We start from the raw sequence: 19,659 nt of genomic DNA, 5'->3' as shown, positions 1-19,659 counted from the left end.
TATAATATAATTTTTATAATTGCTAAAAGATAATTGCAAAATAAATTCATGTTAAAATATAAATTATGTAATATTTATAAGGTAAGTCATTTGTACATTATATACAGTAATCTTTTGAATTTAGATCTTTTAGAAATTTCAAAGATTTGATTTTCAAGAAAATTCACTTTGCAGATAATTTGTGAAAAAAGAAAAAAACAACATTCAAAATGCCACAAAACGAATACATTGAAAGACATCGTAAACTATATGGACGACGTTTAGATTATGAAGAACGGAAAAGAAAAAGAGAGGCTCGTGAACCTCATAAACGAGCAGAACGTGCTCGAACCTTACGTGGTATAAAAGCAAAGATTTTTAATAAAGAACGAAGAAATGAGAAGATTCAAATGAAAAAGAAAATTAAATCTCATATGGAGAAAAAAGTAAAGGAAAAATCAAATGATATATCAGAAGGAGCATTACCTGTATATCTATTAGACCGTGATGTTAAGAAAGACGCAAAAGTATTATCAAATATGATAAAACAAAAACGGAAAGAGAAAGTTGGAAAATGGGATGTACCAATACCTAAAATTAAAACACAGTCAGAATCTGAGGTTTTCAAAATAATGAGAAGTGGAAAATCTAAACGCAAATCTTGGAAAAGAATGGTAACAAAAGTGACATTTGTTGGTGAAAATTTTACTAGGAAACCACCAAAATTTGAAAGATTCATAAGACCAATGGCACTTCGTTTTAAAAAGGCACATGTAACTCATCCTGAATTAAAAGCTACATTTTATTTACCAATTATTGGAGTTAAAAAAAATCCAAGCTCACCAATGTATACAAATTTAGGTGTCATTACTAAAGGAACAATTATTGAAGTAAATATTTCAGAATTAGGTCTTGTAACACAATCAGGAAAAGTAATTTGGGGAAAATATGCTCAAGTTACAAATAATCCTGAGAATGATGGCTGTATTAATGCCATATTACTTATATAAGTTAATTTCTATTGAGCTATTGTATTATAATTAAATTCGTATACTGATAATGTATTTACAATAAAAATTAAACACAAATTGCGTTTGTTATTTTTTTATTTTTATGAAGAATTTTTAATCATTTTATAAGTTATATAAGCGGATACTTGATTTTTTACAAAAATTGAAAATTATGAAAAACAAATTTTTGTATTTTTTGCAGTTATACTAGTTTACCATGCAGATATTTGTGAAGACTCTTACAGGCAAGACTATTACTCTTGAAGTTGAGGCATCAGATACTATTGAAAATGTCAAGGCAAAAATTCAAGATAAGGAAGGTAATAACAAAACATATTGTATATTTTTTAAATAGTTTCTTAAACAAGATTACATTTAAATTTTAGGAATTCCACCTGATCAACAGAGATTAATTTTTGCTGGGAAACAATTAGAAGATGGCAGAACTTTATCAGATTATAATATTCAAAAAGAATCTACATTGCATTTAGTGTTACGTTTAAGAGGTGGTGCTAAAAAACGCAAGAAGAAGAATTATTCTACTCCAAAGAAAATCAAGCATAAGAAAAAGAAAGTTAAGCTTGCTGTACTCAAATTTTATAAGGTATGTAAATAATTCATTTCAGATCAATTTAATGCAACTGAAATCTAAATTATAGAGATTATAACATATTAAAGAAACTAAGAAATGAAATAAGTGTTTCTTAGATAAAGTATGGATGAAAATATAGGATGCATTGAGTATGAACAAATCTTACAACTTTTATTTTTCAGTTTTTGTATTTATATGTTTCAATGCTGTTGTATAGTATAAATTAAAAATTTTTAATTACATATTTATAGTTAGAACTAGACTTTTATAGTTTTGATATCATTTGGAAACAGTAGATTAATATGTTAGCTGTTGTAATAATGAAATTCACGTGATAGCTTTCAAGTTTTAATCTTTAATATAATCTTTATAAATACATTCCATGATTTATTTATATTTGAAGAGTCCACTGGAAAAAAAGGATGTCAAGTTTTAGCATCTCTTACAAAACAAAAATTTATTTTTCAATTTAATATTACAACCTTGTAATTTCTCATCAAAATATTAACATCATTTTATTTTACATTATTTTCAATTTTTACATATGATCTAAAATATTATATCTAACCTCATGTATAACAAATTAAATTATAAAAAATGAAAATTATTGCAACAACTTTGCAAGAAAGAGAAATGTTAGTAAAAAAATTTTTCTTAATTTTTTTTTGCTTTATATTCATTTTATTTTCTGTTTTGAAACTTTAGACACCAGACCATGTAATATTTTCGTTCTTAGAAATAAATATTATGTAATATATATTGAATGTGAAGCAATGAACTTCGAATAACTGACGAACGTTATCAACAAAATTCCCCTTGACATTTCTTATTTTTTTATTCTACATCCCAATTTCTTACAGCTACAAAACACAGAAAAAGTTTTTGGAATGTGACATGGACAATGATAAAGAATACACTACATACACTAAAGAATATAAAAACAACTTAAATTAAAATTTTTTTTAAATTAATATTCCCCCTTTTACTGTAGGTTCTTCATTTATGATATTCCATACTATAAATTCGATTTTCATCAAAGATAACTATCTCAATTGTGATGTGTTTTCAAGTTTATTATTGTATAGAGATTATATTATATGAATTTCTTAAATATTATGTTAAATAGGTGGATGAAAATGGAAAAATTCATCGACTAAGAAGAGAATGCCCCATGGAACACTGTGGTGCAGGAGTTTTTATGGCTGCAATGGAAGACCGTCATTATTGCGGCAAATGCAGTTATACTCTTGTATTTAATAAGCCAGAAGATAAATAATGTGAAAACGTATAATTTTACTTAATTAAATAAATGTGATTAACTAAATAAATTGTGAACATGAATAAAGTAATAATTTTCTAAAAATTATTTATTCTGTTTTTTACATTGTGCTAATATACAACTTTTATTCACACGCACAAACATATAAATATAAAAATTCATACTTATATTTATATGTATTTGAGTGTGTATAATATAAAGAATATATTAAAAATGTAACTTAGCTTAACTCTATACTCCAAAATTTTACATATTACATAAATATATAACAAAAGAAACTTTACATGTAACATACTGCGAACATTAAAAATAAAGACGAATAAATTCGAATTTTCTATCAATTATAAATAATTTGCATGTGCATTGTTGCGCATTTGAAGTTGTCAAGAATCATTATCATCACAGCGCACTTGTGTACCGAATTAAATTAGTGTCATATCCTTTTTATTAAGTACACTTAAAGTTTACTAGAATTATGACTTTTAATAACTTATCGCATTATAATACTCACATTACTTTTATCAGGATCTTTTTACATGTATTTTTTTTATATTTCTGAATGACTCTGTTGCTCTGTACGTGAATTAAAGCTTTTTAAATTTGGTTTTAAAACAGAAAACATTTTTTCTGTTGCAGTAGGATGAATACTCATTTGTAATTCTGTTAATGATTCCTCTGTCTTTAAAATTAAAAAAGAAGTAAGTTCATTAACATATTAAGTAATATAATAATTTTTTAAAATAACAAATATATTTTACTTGTCTAAGCAATTGTGCAGCAGTATGTAATACTCTTTGCCATTTTCTCATTTCTATATTATGCAAACTTTCTTGTTGTTGTAATAAGTGAATCCAATCTTCCTCAGTTTTTGGTGTATTTCTATAAGTGAAATGATTTTAAATATCAATATAATAGATTAAATATTAGATATACAATACATACTTTAATACATGTAAATCCATAATAGTATAGGCTGCAGCTTCTTCTAAACTCCATAATTTATAATATAATAAACCATTAATTACCATAAGACACAAGACAGCAATTAAAAGCATTGAACTAATTATCATATTAGAATCACCTCGAGCACCAGAAACTGTTTACAAAAATTTATATTGTGAGTTTTATGTTGTAAGAATTATTAATTTCTAAACTTATATATTATATTTTAATAGACTATTATACCATTGTTTCCATACCAGTATTATCATTCATATGTGGTAAATTTAAAGAGTTTTGTAGAGTGGAAGACGTATGATCTGAAGAATGAGTTTGCAAAGAAATACCCGGACCTGTAGCCCGACGTCTTCTTCTTGCTTTTCTCTTTATTCCTCCACTTCCAGTACTTTCTTCACATTCGATAGATAATGCTTTTATTAAGCTTGTAAAATATTCATCTAATCCAGCCCAACAATTTTTTTCAATAACACCTATTATTGTATAAAATACATAATTAATACTCATATACAAAAAAAAAGAAACAGAAAAAAATACTATACATTATAAATTCTTACTTTTTACAAAAGCCCATACATTCTTTTTGTACTTTATTTGCCCATAAATTGCGATATTTGTTTCATTCTCAGAAATACTGGTAATGCAATAATGAATTAATACGGAAAATGAATCTGCAAATGGAATTCCAGCATTTACACTTTCCACATCAATACTATATAAATGACCTGGTCTACTACATGGCAACATTATCTGAAAATGCATTATAAATTAAAATTAAATATAAATGAAACTGATATTTATTGAAGTATTAGCAAATTTAAAAGTAATCTAAATGTTACTTTTAAATATTATTATTAATAATTTAGAAATTGCATAAAACCTGAGTTTCGGAAATATCAGAAGTTCTTGGTCCAACAGCTTGAGTCAGGGCCATTGTAAATGATAAATTTCTAACTTTCTGGCCAGTTTGTTCGTTTTGAGTCCATGCTGATTGTACTAGGTCTAAATAAATGAAAATATTTTATAAGATAATGTTTTAAAGTAAAATGTAATATTAACAATAATTAAATTGTAAACATTTATTCTAATTATATTACTTTTGTAAGTTTTTTAATAATTGAAAATATAAATTATTATATCTCACCAGTAGTTTTACGAGCAGTTTGAAAATCTAAGAAGAATTTTGAATTTGTAAATAATAAAGTAAATAAATGATCAATATGAACAGGAAATGTAGCCTTGCCTACTTGACGACCTTCATGTGGTGAAGTACATACTACATTGCTTCGAATACCTAATTTTACTGCAATCATAATGAAAAAAATATTTATAGAATAAAATAAAAAGTATATTTTTTAAAATTTATTCATATAATTTAATTATTACTAATTTCATATAGATAACAATGAATTTATTGTACATAAAAAGTACAATTAAATGTTATTCAACATCATTTCTTTCTAGTAGTTTTAAATAACGATCAGCTAATAAAAATACAAAAAATTTTAAAGTATTACTTTTTAAATCTTCACTCGAAATGTACATTGTTAAAGTAATTATTAATATACAGGGTGTCCAATCTTAATTGACGTATGCAAATTATTTATGAATTACCTTAGTATATAAAAAAATGGCATAATTAGTTTCTCCGCAGATAGACATATAGAGGTCATATAAAAATTGGATTCAGAGTTTGTAATGAAATCATATCTTTTAATGCAATAGGTGATACAATCATATTTTGTATAAAAAGTTATCAAAGCAATATTAAACATATTTAAAAATTATTAATTTAGATAACATTTGAACTTGAAATTGCCATGAAATAATTATTCTCTTATTAATATTAATTGGATTTCTATGAATAAAATTAATAATAGTAAGAAGATAATAGTTTCTTAGGAATATTTAAATGAATATATTTTCTAAGTCAATCATTTTTTGATATACTTTTTGATATGTATTAATACCTTTTTATGGAAAATGTCAGATTGTGTCAGCTAGTACATCAAAAACATATGATTCTACTTAAGAAAAACAGACTTGACCTTCATATGATCTTATATGCATCTATAGAAAAACTAATTATACTACATTACATCTCCCCTGAAAGCATTCAATTTTTGTCTGAACTATTTTTTAATAACCAAATAGTTTATAAGTAATTCACATTTCTTAATTAAAATTGGACACTTGGTATGTAATATATGTTCTTGTACAATAAAAATGTCTCAAAAAGAAATTTATCAAAAAATATCATTATTAAAAACTTACATGCATGCTTTTCAGCTTCACTTTCTGTTGTGTCACTTAGGTCAGTTGCATCAATAATAGGATCTGGTCGAGGTAAATGATGAATTTCTGCTTTAGTTTCATTAACTGCATCCGACATTCCAGTCACTGTATGTTCTACATTACTACTTTCTACCTTTGATTTGTAGTACAAAATAAAAAAGTTAAATTAATATATAACAAAAAATATTGTTATTACAAGCAACTTACAAATTTTACATATATTTGAAACATTGTTATATTATAAATTACCTCAGAGAATGATTCTACTGATAATCTTGTTGATAGCTTCTCTTCATCAGCTGGTGGTAATGGTGGAACATAATCTTCATCATCCGATGTTAAACCCAATTCATCTCCGTAACAAGAATGTACAAGTTGCCACATTTCAGGTGCATTCATTGGCTAGAACATCAAACATGTGTGAACACCATAATATAGATACAAAATATTTTATAAGTTAAATAAATCGTAAAAACAGTATAAATTGAATGAACTGACTTGAATAAAAAAGGAGTTTAATTTACAAATATATATATTAAACTTAAATATCACATAGTAACTACTATAACAAATATATTATTTAAGCACTTATTAAATATTAAAATGTTTAGTTATGTCTTATATTTTACATTATTTTATACAGGGTAGGTTAAAATTCATAGTACAACTGTCTAGATGGTGACTTTATGTAGAAAGATAAGAAAAAAATTTGATATAGAATTTTTTCATTCGATTTCAAGAAAATTAAATTTGAAGTTTTGTAAATGTTTCTTTTTCTACACATCTTTGATATGTCCCCATAAGTAAAAATCCAGAGGTATGAGGCTCACGAACTTTGAAGTCCAGTGTATTTTACCGCCGTAATCTATTTAGCATGAATAATTTTTATTCAAGAAATTTGAAGTTTGCAGTTTGATAAACTATGATTCTTGTTACACAACTGGTATTCTGGGATATAAATGGATATCTCCTACAATATCCTATTATTATCAATATTTATAAACACTAGCAGAGACAGAGACAACCGGTAACAGGATACACGATAAGTAAATCGCATTGCGTAGTTAAACTTCAAATTCAATTTTCTCGAAAACGAAGCATCAAATGAAAAAATTATATATCATGTTTTTTTCTTATCTTTTTTACATGGAATCACCCCTGACCGGTTATATTACAAATTATATGAAAATAGGCATGACTTTGGTTATTGGGGCAATGTGGAAGAGACAAATTTGTCTTAGTAGAAAACTTATGCTTCAAGGAATATGATAGTTATGACTCGGAATATCAAAAACTAATAGTTTTCGTGATATAATAGAACTCGCTTATTATTAAATTTTGAAAGTGGCATTTTTTGATAACAGTAATCGACTAATAACATTACGCGTAAGGTTGAAATTTTCGTTATTGAATGCAATTTATTATTACATGTGTAATATTTGTACATAGTTTAATTAATATGTACTCATTATTGAAATTTATCACAAACTATGTACATTTAAAGCAACCTGTACACAACATGTACCTGTTTTTATTACACTTATTATAAATGATTAAAAAGAAGACTAGCTTACAGATTGCCAATCAAAAATAGAAGCCATTTGTTGAAACAGTAGATTATTGCATAACATTGCATGATACAGCTTGCTTTCCTTTCTACTCTTGTACTGTCTTGCTAATTATCCTTCTAGCAACATTGATATTATGTTTATTCTCAGTTATTATAACAATATGCAAAAGATATACTTCGATAGAAAGTATGTAAGTTCGAAGAACAGGCCCATTTAGCATATTTGATAAAAATTTAATAAGAATTCGTATCGTTCGTTCTCAAATATGATCATACAAATATCACAATTGATATAAATAACTGGTCTTAATTATAATATGCGGATTATTCCTAAGACAGTGTGTCCTCGAGCCGATTGATTAATACTATCTGTGATCATAATAAACTGATTTCATTGTATTAACAAAAATATATTAGCAGTACTACTTATGTTCCACCTATAAGTACATGTAATTGTTTATACCCATGCAAGCAACATGTTGCAGTGCCACTTTGCTCGCTTCTTCATGATCTATTAATACTAATGGTTCACCTACTGATTTCTGAATTAGTTTCTAATGCTAATACAACAAAAATAATACCAATCATCATGCTACTTTAGGATAGATTTGGTTAAATTAATAATTTTTATTACACAAGGTGAAATTCAAAATCGTCGCCAAAATACATGTAATGTTTCTTAGAAATGAAAACTGATCCAAAGATCAATAAGTAGGCATGTGTGTATAATCACATACATGTATGTATAGATAGAATATAAGGTAGTGTTGCTAATATATTTTTTTTAATATCTTATTTAATATATTATTAATGTAAGACAAATTTCCTTTCTTCCCTATTGTTTCAATAACTAAATCAGAGCCAAATATTAACTCAAATAAGTGTTTGTAATATTTTCTAATAATATTATTTTATAATATTATAAGTATTCTATATAATTTGTATACCTCACCAATAAGAGCATTTTGCCATACACGGAACAACATTACATATGTTTTATCTCTTGCACCAAAAGATGTTAAAAAGAACTTATCAGTGGCAGTACATATTAGAATTGCATTAGGAATCACAAGTGCAGTTTTTTCTTTGGTAATAGATGTAACATCCTTCCAACGTAAACATACTAATGTTTCCCAACTGAAGATATTTGCATAGAAACATATATAATTTTGAGACACATAGAGTCTTCCATGAACTAATATTTCACGCTGTAGTGCACATGAATAATCTAGAAATTATATTATCTAGTGACTAATTGTTATTATTAGTCACTAAAATTATTAGTTAATATGACAGAATTAGTGAAGTTGACGAAGAAATTTCTCTTTGTACATTTTGTTTATTTTTGAATATATTGAATAATGTTATAAAGAACGATATTTTGAAAAACTTTGAAAAAATTGGCAGTTAGTATTAGTTTTCAAGATATTAGCAAAAAACTTCTGATACTAAATATTAAATTTTATCTATATATAAATATTCGTAATAGCTGTTTCTATAAACACAAATTTTAAATTTCAAATTTAATGCAAAATTAAAAAATGCTTTAGTCGAATTCAGGAAGAAACATTAATCATTTTATTTAGGAAGCTAAGGGTAATCTTTGTATTTCAATAAAGAAGCAAAATAATATAAAATTAATTACCATTTTTCTTCCTAAAAACTATGCAACTTTTATTTAAAACCATTTTTTGGTACAACAAATAATTTTTAAAGTATGTGAAGTCACCACGTTACAAGACTCACCCTGTACATAAATGTATATCTAACATATATATGAATGTATATATGTTATCATATATAACCTAACATATATATGAATATAAAAAGTTTTTCATAATATTAATTTCTATAACATATTTAAACATAAGAAAAATGTATGAACAGGAACCTCTTCGACAACTATATTCTAAAATTACTATATTAAAATTAATTTCATCTAGTAAGATTAATTACGTACCAACAACTAATCTTTCATCATTTGGTACATCTTTAAATATTCGCTTGAAATCATCAGATCTAGATTTATAAGTTGGATATAAAACATGATACCAAGACTTTTTTTTATTTCGTTCACTACTTCGTGTTTCCTTTTTTCCTTCATGTGAACTTTTTACAGTTTGAGAAGAGTCTGATGATTTGTTTGCTATATCTTGTTGCTATATATTTTTAAAATTGAATATAAATTGTCATAAGAGAAGAAATTTTGTAATAAAATATATTTTAATAATAAAATCTTACTTGTAACTGATGTTCATCCAATTTATTCACATTATTAGATTCTTTGGTATTTGAATCATGATTTGTTTTGGAGTGATCTCTTTTATTACGTACTTTGGGGCTAGGACGTGGAGATAAATTTGGGCTTGAAACTGGACTACATTTCTCACCACTTCCTCCAGTAAATGTTTCTTGAATATTATCTGATATACCATTTCCTGTATTCATTGTTGGATTTTGATTTTCTAAACCCGTGGAATTTACATTAGTCATGACTTCACGACTAGATATTAACAAATCTTCCACTGACTTATTCCTGTTAAAACAATATTAAAAATCATGCAAGATAAAAGTATATTAAAACAGCTGTTTTAAATAAGGTAATATAGCTATTTTAAATTAATATAAATAAATAATAAACAAATAAAAAATAATGTAGAATAAAAGCGTTATAGTAAAATTTGTTGTAAAATTACATACATGTTTGTAGTCGGATATTTTTGAACAGATTCCACTTCGAAGTACATAATAATCATACAATATACTCGTCAATTTTGTTTGATGAATCTATGAACTTGTGATAATTTTATAATAGGATACAACAATTTACACGAAACAATAGCATTACAGTATTCAATAGTAATTATCACTAATATAATTCACTACTTTGTTGTTAATATATTTTGAAAATACAACATACGTGTAATTTTTACGTACGATATAATCGTTGCGATAATGACAATTCATTTTAAGTAAAACCATGGATTGTTTTGAAACACACATCAATCATTGTCATTTGTACGCACTTATATTGCTAGTATGCTTCTATTTAATCATTAAGTTCACACTTTACCATTGAAATTTATATCAATGCATATCACTGTTTAAAATGGAACAAAAAATAGTGAGCACTTCAAAAACCTTCCACCATGTTGAAATTGTATATCTCTTTTTCCGGTCTGATATAAATTAAAATTTTCACAAGATTGATAAGAATATATTGTTATAAATATATAATAATTTAATTAATATATAGTAATGTAACATAAAATATGCAAAGTATTTTAAAAATAGATAAATAAATTTTTTAAATGTAATTGTACTATTGTACCTTTCTTCTTTTTTTCTTTATTAGTTAATATATATATTAAATAATAGTAATAACTATGTGTAAAAGCAACATTTTTTGTTAAAACTTTACGTATGGTATATAATTACTAATCGTTTAAAAATGATCAATATTACTATTTAAATTTTAATACGATGTTTGCAATGCGATATTTATGTAGTAGTTCTCATGAATATTGTGAAACATTAATTGAGTATGTACTTTATTCTCATATTTCAAAAATTATATTTTATATACAGTGAATAACATGTATCAGTAAAAGAAGAACATGGAGTCATTATAATAAAATACTTAACGCTATTACTTATCTCCATTATCACATTGGGCTATTAGTATATGATGATTGAAAACTGTTTCAAAAGTTAGTATGTACATAGCATTAATCGCAAGCAGTTCGTTTTCATTAATCTTAAAAGCAATATAGTAGTTAAAGAATATTATACAATATTTAAATTATTATTAAATTTATAGATCAAATCTCTTTAATTAAGTTTGGACAATTTAAATATAATCTAAATTTTAATTATGGAATTTAAACCGCCTAATCTACCTAGTCACTGCACGTGGGAATTAAATGCATCAAATTCACCACACACATGTAGGATAGAGTAAGTTTTTTAATAATAGTCTTCATGTATGAAGAACATTTAAAAGTATTATGTATTCTATTTGAAATTACTATTATGAATATATTATGCTCAATTAATAGGAAAGTTATAATTAAGTAACATTTTACGAAGTAATAAAGATGTAATTACCATAATAATTATTTAAGATCACATTGTTAAATAATAATTATGCTATTCTAGTGGTTTAATTTTATTTTCCATTTATATAGGTTATATTTTTCACTGAACAAATGTCACGATTTTTAATGCGATAATGAATTTTTGTACTAAGTTAAAAATTGTTAATATACATGAATTTTGTTGTATATACTTTGATCCACAAAATCTGAAAAACAAAAGATACTCAGTATTACAAAAACATGTTTTTTATTTAAGCCTGTTAAATACTATGCAATAAATGTGATTTAAATGTTGCATCTTGAAGAAAATTATTTTATTTGATTATTACTGTATTTTAGTACACCATTATAGTACAAAATAATTCATTCATAATAATTATTAATTATTTAATTGTAATTTTTTTTTTCTAAAGAAAAAGATTCTTATTAGTTATAAGAAGTAACCTATAGAAATTTCTCAAATATAATCTGAAATATGTGAGTTTTATTTACTTAGATATATAGCAGAAAAATATTTATTTAAAAAATCAAACAATATCATTAAAAATTTTAATTTGAGATTTCAAAGTATTATGTAGGAATAAATAATTAAATATTTCTTAGTATACTTTTCATATTTCTATGTCTAAAGTGAAATAATAAACTTACAATACTTTAAAATTGTTTAAATAACTGATATCAAATATGATACTTCTATTCATAATATCCATATATTCTGTTTGTTTATTCTCTTTTATAAATATTTATATTTTCTGATTTAATATCTATTTTAGTCTGCTTGTTCAGTTATGAAAAAATGTTTAAGATTTACAATAAAAATATAATTTTCATTTTCATATTGTCATATATAGTAATGATAATATTTTATAAATTAAAGGTGCTATATATAATTTATATATATTAGAATTTAAAAATATTTTGGATGTTATAAGAAGATATTGCAAAATTTCAGTAAGGTTGAATTATAAGAATATTTCGTTATTTATGGATGATACTGATATTTTATTTACTCTATTGATTGTATATGAAAAAGCTGATATTTTGTGTGTTAAAAATCTGTAAAGTTAGTAAAGGATAAGTAAGAAGTACCTAAAATTAAAAAATTTTTTAGTTTTGGTCTTGAATATCTTAGACTTTTGATATATAATATCAACATATCATAATTTAATATCATAATGTCATAATATTGTGATATAAATATATTTTAAATCATATAAGAAAAATTACTTTGTAAAATGTTTTTTATTTATTTAAATTTAATATTAGTTTTTTCTTATACTTCATTGTTATGATTTTATTTCAGAAATTTTGACCGTACTAAAATAATGCCTGATATTTTAACTACTATTGGACAAACTCCACTTATAAAATTAAATAATATTCCAAAGTCTTATGGGATTAAGTGTGAAATCTGTTAGTATTAGCCATGCGAATTTAATATGTAGTTTGTAAATTAAATATGACAAATATATTTTCTTGTTTAGATGTAAAATGTGAATTCCTTAATCCTGGTGGTTCTGTAAAAGATAGAATTGCATATAGAATGGTTCAAGATGCAGAAGAGAAAGGTTTGCTAAAACCAGGATATACCATCATTGAACCTACAAGTGGCAATACTGGCATTGGTTTAGCAATGGCTGCTGCTGTTAGAGGCTATAGATGTATTATTGTTATGCCAGAAAAAATGTCTGATGAGAAAGTGTCAACACTTTATGCACTTGGTGCTGAAATTGTTCGTACTCCAACTGAAGCAAGTTGGGATAGTCCAGAAGCACATATTAGTGTTGCACAAAAATTACAAAGAGAAATACCAAATAGCATTGTCCTTGACCAGGTAATATTATTGCATATACATGTATATGTATATTATTAAATATTGTTAAAGCCTTATTACTTGTTTATTATTTGTATTACTCATTTAGTATAGAAACCCTGGAAATCCATTAGCTCATTATGATCAAACTGCAACTGAAATTTGGAGACAATGTGAGGGCAAAATTGATTATTTGGTAGCTGGTGCAGGTACAGGTGGTACCATTTCAGGTATTGGACGGAAACTGAAAGAATTATCTCCAAATACAAAAATTATTGCTGTTGATCCTGTAGGCAGTATTTTAGATCCATCAAATCAATCACAAGATGTAATTGGTTTCTATGAAGTTGAAGGAATTGGGTATAACATTTTCGTCTGTTTTGTTTAAAATAAAATTTAATTTTCTATTTTTAATGACTGATAAAATTGTTCCTAGCTATGATTTTATACCTACGGTGTTAGACCATAATGTAATTGATAAGTGGATAAAAACTGAAGATAATGAATCATTAAATGCTGCTAGAATGCTCATACGTCAAGAAGGATTATTGTGTGGTGGTAGTAGTGGTGCTGCACTTATTGCTGCTCTTAAAGTAGCTAAAAATGTTCCTGAAGGAAAACGTATGGTTATTATTTTACCTGATGGAATACGAAACTATTTAACTAAGTTTGTATCAGATCACTGGATGGAAGTTAGAGGATTTCTGGTAAATTATTATTTTATTTATATGAAAATTATTTATTTTTTTAATACAAATTTGAGTAATAAATTGTTACATACATTGCAGCCACCTAAATGTCAAAATGAATCAAACAAATGGTGGTGGAATATGAAAATTTCATGTTTATCACCTGATATAGGATTAGTAATGAAAGAGAAAACATTAACATGTCAAGAAGCTATTTACGAACTTCAAAATGCAAATCCACAATTACTAGCAATTAGTCATGATGGTATACATATAAAAGGTGTTGTTACTTTAGACAAACTTATGTCAAATATAATATCTGGTTCAGTAAAATATACAGATTTTGTAGAAAACGCTATGGTGAAACAATATGTTAAAGTTAAGTATTCAGCAACTCTTGGACATTTATCACGTGTGCTTGAGAAAGAACCATATGCGGTAATTTTAGACGATAAACGTTATAATGCTTTTGTAGCAATCGTAGGCCAATTTCATATTTTAAAATTTATTACTAGAAATAATGGTACAGCATCTAGTAATAATTGAACAAGTTAAGTCTTAAATATTAATATATAGTTGTCCATTCATTTTTATAATTATTGTAATTGATTACGTCATTATAATTGTTTTCCAAGTTTTTTATTTTTATTATACTTAATTTTTAACTACAAACAAGAATTAAATTTGTCTATAAATTTGTAAGGAAAAATGTAAGTAAAAATTCAGTGAAATTAAATACATAAGCATTTATAGTACAAATATTTCACTTAAAAGAAGTAAAAATGATTAAATACGTAATTCTACATATTTTTAAATTATATAAATATTTACAAAAATTTTATACTAAAATATACAATTTATAAAATTTAAATAAAATGTAAATATTATGTTCCATGTACTACTTGTTATAGTTTAATAAATTTTAAGATTATTTTATTTATAAAATAAAATTGAAAAATTTATTTCACTAGACTATATTTATTACAAATGAATAATGTTACAAGTAATAGGAGTGTATGTAAAATTTTATAGTAAGAAATTTCTTTTTGTTCTTTATTCACGAAAAATTTAAGTATTTAATAATGCATAATATTTACTAATTTTTATTATATATATATTGCATCATATTATTTAACATTAAATTCTTTGAACTTGTACATGAAATTTACAACTTGGTAATGTAGAAATCTCTGCATTAACAGTACTAATAATTCCAAGATTTGCTAAACTTCCTCTTAAAAGTCCACAAGTAAATGTCAATAAACGTGGGCTTTCTTGAAGATATTGTTTATTACTATTGGTACCTACTTTCTCCAACAACCGAAATGAGTTATCTTGTAATACATATACACCATGATGATTTGTTCTTAAATTATCAATTTGTTTATGATAAAGACTGGTCCAAAAATCAGTACAGATAAATTTTATCATATCCAGTTCATCTTTAAATCGATTCCATTCTCGGGTCAATCGTTCAATGATTCTATAGCCAACACTGAAGCCCATCCACTCTAGTCGAGACAGTTCTTCTTCCCCTTCCTTTATATTTTAAATATAATTACTGATATTAAAACTATAATACAGCAATATAATCTCATAATATAAATTAATATTAGAGGAAACAATGTTTATTAATTGAAGTTTTAAACTTAATTTTAATATACATATATAGTAATATACATAACAGTGTTGTCTATTATAATTATGGTATTAATTTTATTCAATCATAATTTCATAATAAAAATGGAAAGAATAGCAATATTATATATTAAAATGAAAATAGTTATAATCTGTTTCAACTAAATTTAAAAAATTACCACTTATAGTATATTAACACAATGTTTATAAATGAACAGTTATTTTCTAATTTAGTTTAAATTATAATAATCTTATCTCTACTTATATTTATATATAATATGAATACTAAACCAACATATCAAATTTATTTACAATTTTAATCGAAGTACATTGCTTAATTTATAAAATTATCAAAACTTAATTTAAAAGATTAAGTTCTTTCTATAAGAAGTAATTAATAAAAAGAAAAAGAAAATTCACCAATATGTGAAAGAAAATTCATAAACTACATAGATAAAAAAACTATTTAAAATCCTTGAAGTGAAAGGAATTATAAAGGCATTAAATATTTAGAAATGGATTTGATTCCCGGAGCTTGACCTCATTATTAAGAATATATTAAAAAAGTTACCAAACAAAAAAAAAAAATAAAGGTACCTGACAATATTATATAATGTTATATTATGATTAGATTATTTCCCAGACAATGAAAAATAACACAAACAATCTCAATTCCTGAATATGGGAAAATCCTAAAGAAATTGTCTAATTTAAGCTAGGAAGTCTTTCTTTGATAATATTTAAAGTGTTTGAAAAATTAATCATCCGTAAAATTAATTTAATAATAATAGAAGATCAAATAATATCATGACACTAATTTTGCTTCAAAGAAGAATATACTATAATTCAGAAAGTACACTACATTATAAAGTAAATTAATTTAGGTATCAAAAAAAAAATATTGTCCCTTAACTGTTATTAATCTATCACAGGCATTTTTAAAGTCTGATATTACATATTAGTATATGAAGTTTAAAGATTATTATTATACTTGTTATTAAATTAAAAAATTTTAGGAAATAGAAGTAAATTCTAACACCACTATCCTAAACATAGAAACAAAAGTATGCACTGACAAATAAATATTTATAATTAATGGTGTATATGGTATAATTGAAGATAAGAAGATTTGCATATTGAAATAGTAACAAATAGCAAACAAATAAAAATAACAAGAATGCTACCTAAAAAAAGGTAAATTTTAAAGTTTAATATTCAAATTAATAATTTCCATATATTTATATTTTAGTAATTTTTGTCAGAATGAATAATATCATAAAAAGCTATATTATATAAAATATATTATAAAAAATAATAAGAAAAAAATGGTAAGATATTTTTAATTTTTTCTTTTTGATTGACAACATATTTTCAATACAAATTTTCAAGAATCTACAAATATATTAATATGAAATGATAAAATTTTATTAATGTATGATTAATATATTGCTCTGGATATTTTTCAAGTAACGATATATAGTTGTAAACAAGTTAAAAGAATTAAATAAAATAAAATTCATATATAAAATAAAGATGTTTATAAAAGTAATATTACTAACAAATTAAATATTTTTATATTAATTTATCTTACTTAAGTATTAAATAATAAATATTAGAAATATCTTAGTTGGATTAAATTATGATATTACATTAAATAATATGCATATTGTTTATTAATTTTGTTATGGAAAGATAAAACACTTTTTATTTAAATATATATATTTTTAAAATTAAAATAAAACATAAAATATAAAGTATGTTATTAAAAGTTAATTACAGGAAAGTTATTTTAAAAAAGATTCAAATTATTTTATTACTTTATATAAAAGGCGTTGATAAAATATTTCGAATAAAAAATACAATAAAAAAAATGTTTCTAAACAAATGTTTAAATAATATTAACAATTACGAAAATATTAAATTATATAAAAATTATTGCAATTATGTATAATTACCTTAGTTTTATATGATTTATCAAGAACATAATTAACCATTTCAGCATGTAAATATTCGAAAAGGCATTCATCAGCTTCTCCGGATATATGAGAATTAATTTTTGTATCAATTTGTTGTCTCATTTTAATTTTTTAAAAATATTTTAGAATAATATTATATATTTTAGTGTATGTACTTAATGTATAATTTATGAATAGTAACTCATATATTACTCTATGTTCAATAAGAATGAAAACACTCTGCTGCTAATCTGTTTACAATTTAGGCTATATAACATGGACATCTAACCTTACTTCTCACAGTTTCATTATGACAATAGTCTTCATAGATTATTATTAAACATACAGTAACTTTAATAAACGGTTAAATAACTTTGCGTCTTTTATGTATAATCATACAAAAAAACGTGTAAAAATGAACCGTTATATTTTTACAAAAAGAAAATAAAAAAAGCAAACAGTTTTTATAGATAATATAATTGAATAACTAATTTTTTTTATGACCAAGATTAGTACAAACTTTTCTCAAATATAATAAATTTTTTGTTATTATCTTTATCAAAATTATTCATTTACAAAACAGATTTTTAAAAATGATTTATGTTATATCACAGTTGACTTTGTTACATAGTTATGATATTTTATCATATTTTTTGAAATGCGTAAATTTACGATAATTTAATTTTCAAGACATTTATATAATATTTAAATAAACAAATATATTTAACTTAATGTATTATACAATAATATTTTAGTGTTAATAATATTTTATAAATAGTTAATGAATTCATTAATTTGAATTAAATAATAAATTATTATTAAGTAAACAGGGAATAATTTAAACTTAACGTAAAATTTTATTTCACATATACTGAAATACCAATTTAGGAAAGAAAAAAGTTAGCAGCTTCTTGCGCCATCTGTGATTTGGAGTAGTGATTTTAGGAATTATGTGTAGTTTACTTATAAAGTCGATAAAGTCGATAAAGTTGGATATTTATGCGTATTATCAGGAAGCATTCACTATAAGAAATATTTTAAGTTCAAAATTTTCTTGTAAAGATACTTTCTTTTAAAGAATGAAAGATAAAGTTATTAAGTTAGGATATTAAATATTTTACATATTAGTATATAATTATAGTATATAATTGCATAAACACATGTATAGAGTAATCTAACAGCATACAGAAAATAAAAATTAATTATTAATAACAATGAAGTTTTTTATTTTATTAGTTCCAAATGTGATTAGAAACTAAAATTTCACAGTACAAGAAAAATGCAAAATAAGACATTTGTTCAAAATGCTTTTGTAAAATTGTGAAATTACATATATTACATATTTTTCTGATGCTAATTAAAAATATTATGAGAATTTATTGTATAATTCCTATGATTTATTGTAATCGTTATCAGAGAGTATGGTAATTCGAAAACAAGTAATCATTATTTTTTTTTCTTTTAATAAAATGGTTGTGTTAGTTTCAAGATAATATATATTATTTTATGTGCCTATGTTAACATAAAATATTTTTACGCGCATTTTATATCTATTTAAAGACAATAAGATAGAATAACACTCGTTTGTACGATCTACAATTTTTATGAGCTGCTCCAATTATATGAATGTACACATAGATATGATCAGTGAATATTTATAGGTATTTTTAATACTGTTCTGTATGTATTTATTAATATTTTTTAATTTGTTGAATCAAACATTTATCAATTCAATTAAATTCGATTAAATGATCATAAAATTATTGTGATAAAAATATTATTTAG

General features: G+C 23.9%; 5 protein-coding genes across 5 annotated transcripts in view; 3 read left to right on the top strand and 2 right to left on the bottom strand.

The window, feature by feature from the left end:
- Ip259 (NSA2 ribosome biogenesis factor-like IP259) overlaps positions 1 to 1,000 on the top strand; it is a 3,896-nt gene extending 2,896 nt beyond the window's left edge. Inside the window, exon 2 of the mRNA XM_017901166.1 lies at positions 175 to 1,000. Coding sequence (XP_017756655.1) covers positions 210 to 989 — 780 coding nt within the window. The 5' untranslated portion in view covers positions 175 to 209 and the 3' untranslated portion in view covers positions 990 to 1,000. The remainder of the gene's footprint in view (positions 1 to 174) is intronic.
- The window catches only part of RpS27A (ribosomal protein S27A), a 6,368-nt gene extending 3,446 nt beyond the window's left edge, over positions 1 to 2,922 (top strand). Inside the window, exons 2-4 of the mRNA XM_017901167.1 lie at positions 1,192 to 1,309; positions 1,376 to 1,593; positions 2,708 to 2,922. Coding sequence (XP_017756656.1) covers positions 1,207 to 1,309; positions 1,376 to 1,593; positions 2,708 to 2,857 — 471 coding nt within the window. The 5' untranslated portion in view covers positions 1,192 to 1,206 and the 3' untranslated portion in view covers positions 2,858 to 2,922. The remainder of the gene's footprint in view (positions 1 to 1,191; positions 1,310 to 1,375; positions 1,594 to 2,707) is intronic.
- Positions 2,923 to 3,204: 282 nt separating this feature from the next.
- LOC108548303 (GRAM domain containing 1B) lies at positions 3,205 to 10,546 on the bottom strand. The gene is made up of 13 exons (XM_017901168.1): positions 10,383 to 10,546; positions 9,924 to 10,218; positions 9,643 to 9,841; positions 8,630 to 8,910; positions 6,362 to 6,514; positions 6,092 to 6,245; positions 4,962 to 5,120; positions 4,698 to 4,819; positions 4,375 to 4,567; positions 4,060 to 4,290; positions 3,803 to 3,956; positions 3,619 to 3,739; positions 3,205 to 3,539 (listed from the first exon to the last, which is right to left on the bottom strand). The coding sequence occupies exons 1-13, from the start codon at positions 10,436 to 10,438 to the stop codon at positions 3,408 to 3,410; spliced, it is 2,250 nt and encodes a 749-aa protein (XP_017756657.1). The 5' UTR covers positions 10,439 to 10,546; the 3' UTR covers positions 3,205 to 3,407.
- Positions 10,547 to 11,433: 887 nt separating this feature from the next.
- Positions 11,434 to 14,827, top strand: Cbs (cystathionine beta-synthase). Its single transcript, XM_017901162.1, has 6 exons — positions 11,434 to 11,639; positions 13,083 to 13,192; positions 13,264 to 13,613; positions 13,702 to 13,952; positions 14,029 to 14,299; positions 14,381 to 14,827. Exons 1-6 carry the CDS (start codon positions 11,557 to 11,559, stop codon positions 14,825 to 14,827), a joined length of 1,512 nt encoding a protein of 503 aa, XP_017756651.1. The 5' UTR covers positions 11,434 to 11,556.
- Positions 14,828 to 15,418: 591 nt separating this feature from the next.
- Trs33 (trafficking protein particle complex subunit Trs33) lies at positions 15,419 to 17,997 on the bottom strand. Its single transcript, XM_017901191.1, has 2 exons — positions 17,875 to 17,997; positions 15,419 to 15,820 (listed from the first exon to the last, which is right to left on the bottom strand). Exons 1-2 carry the CDS (start codon positions 17,995 to 17,997, stop codon positions 15,419 to 15,421), a joined length of 525 nt encoding a protein of 174 aa, XP_017756680.1.
- Between the last annotated feature and the right edge of the window lie 1,662 nt (positions 17,998 to 19,659).

The sequence above is a fragment of the Eufriesea mexicana genome, unplaced genomic scaffold (assembly GCF_001483705.2).
Source record: "Eufriesea mexicana isolate 0111107269 unplaced genomic scaffold, ASM148370v2 scaffold1532, whole genome shotgun sequence".
Classification (NCBI taxonomy): Eukaryota; Metazoa; Arthropoda; class Insecta; order Hymenoptera; family Apidae; genus Eufriesea; species Eufriesea mexicana.
The sequence above is the reverse complement of the archived record's forward strand: the minus strand, read 5'-3'. Positions and strand labels throughout refer to the sequence as shown.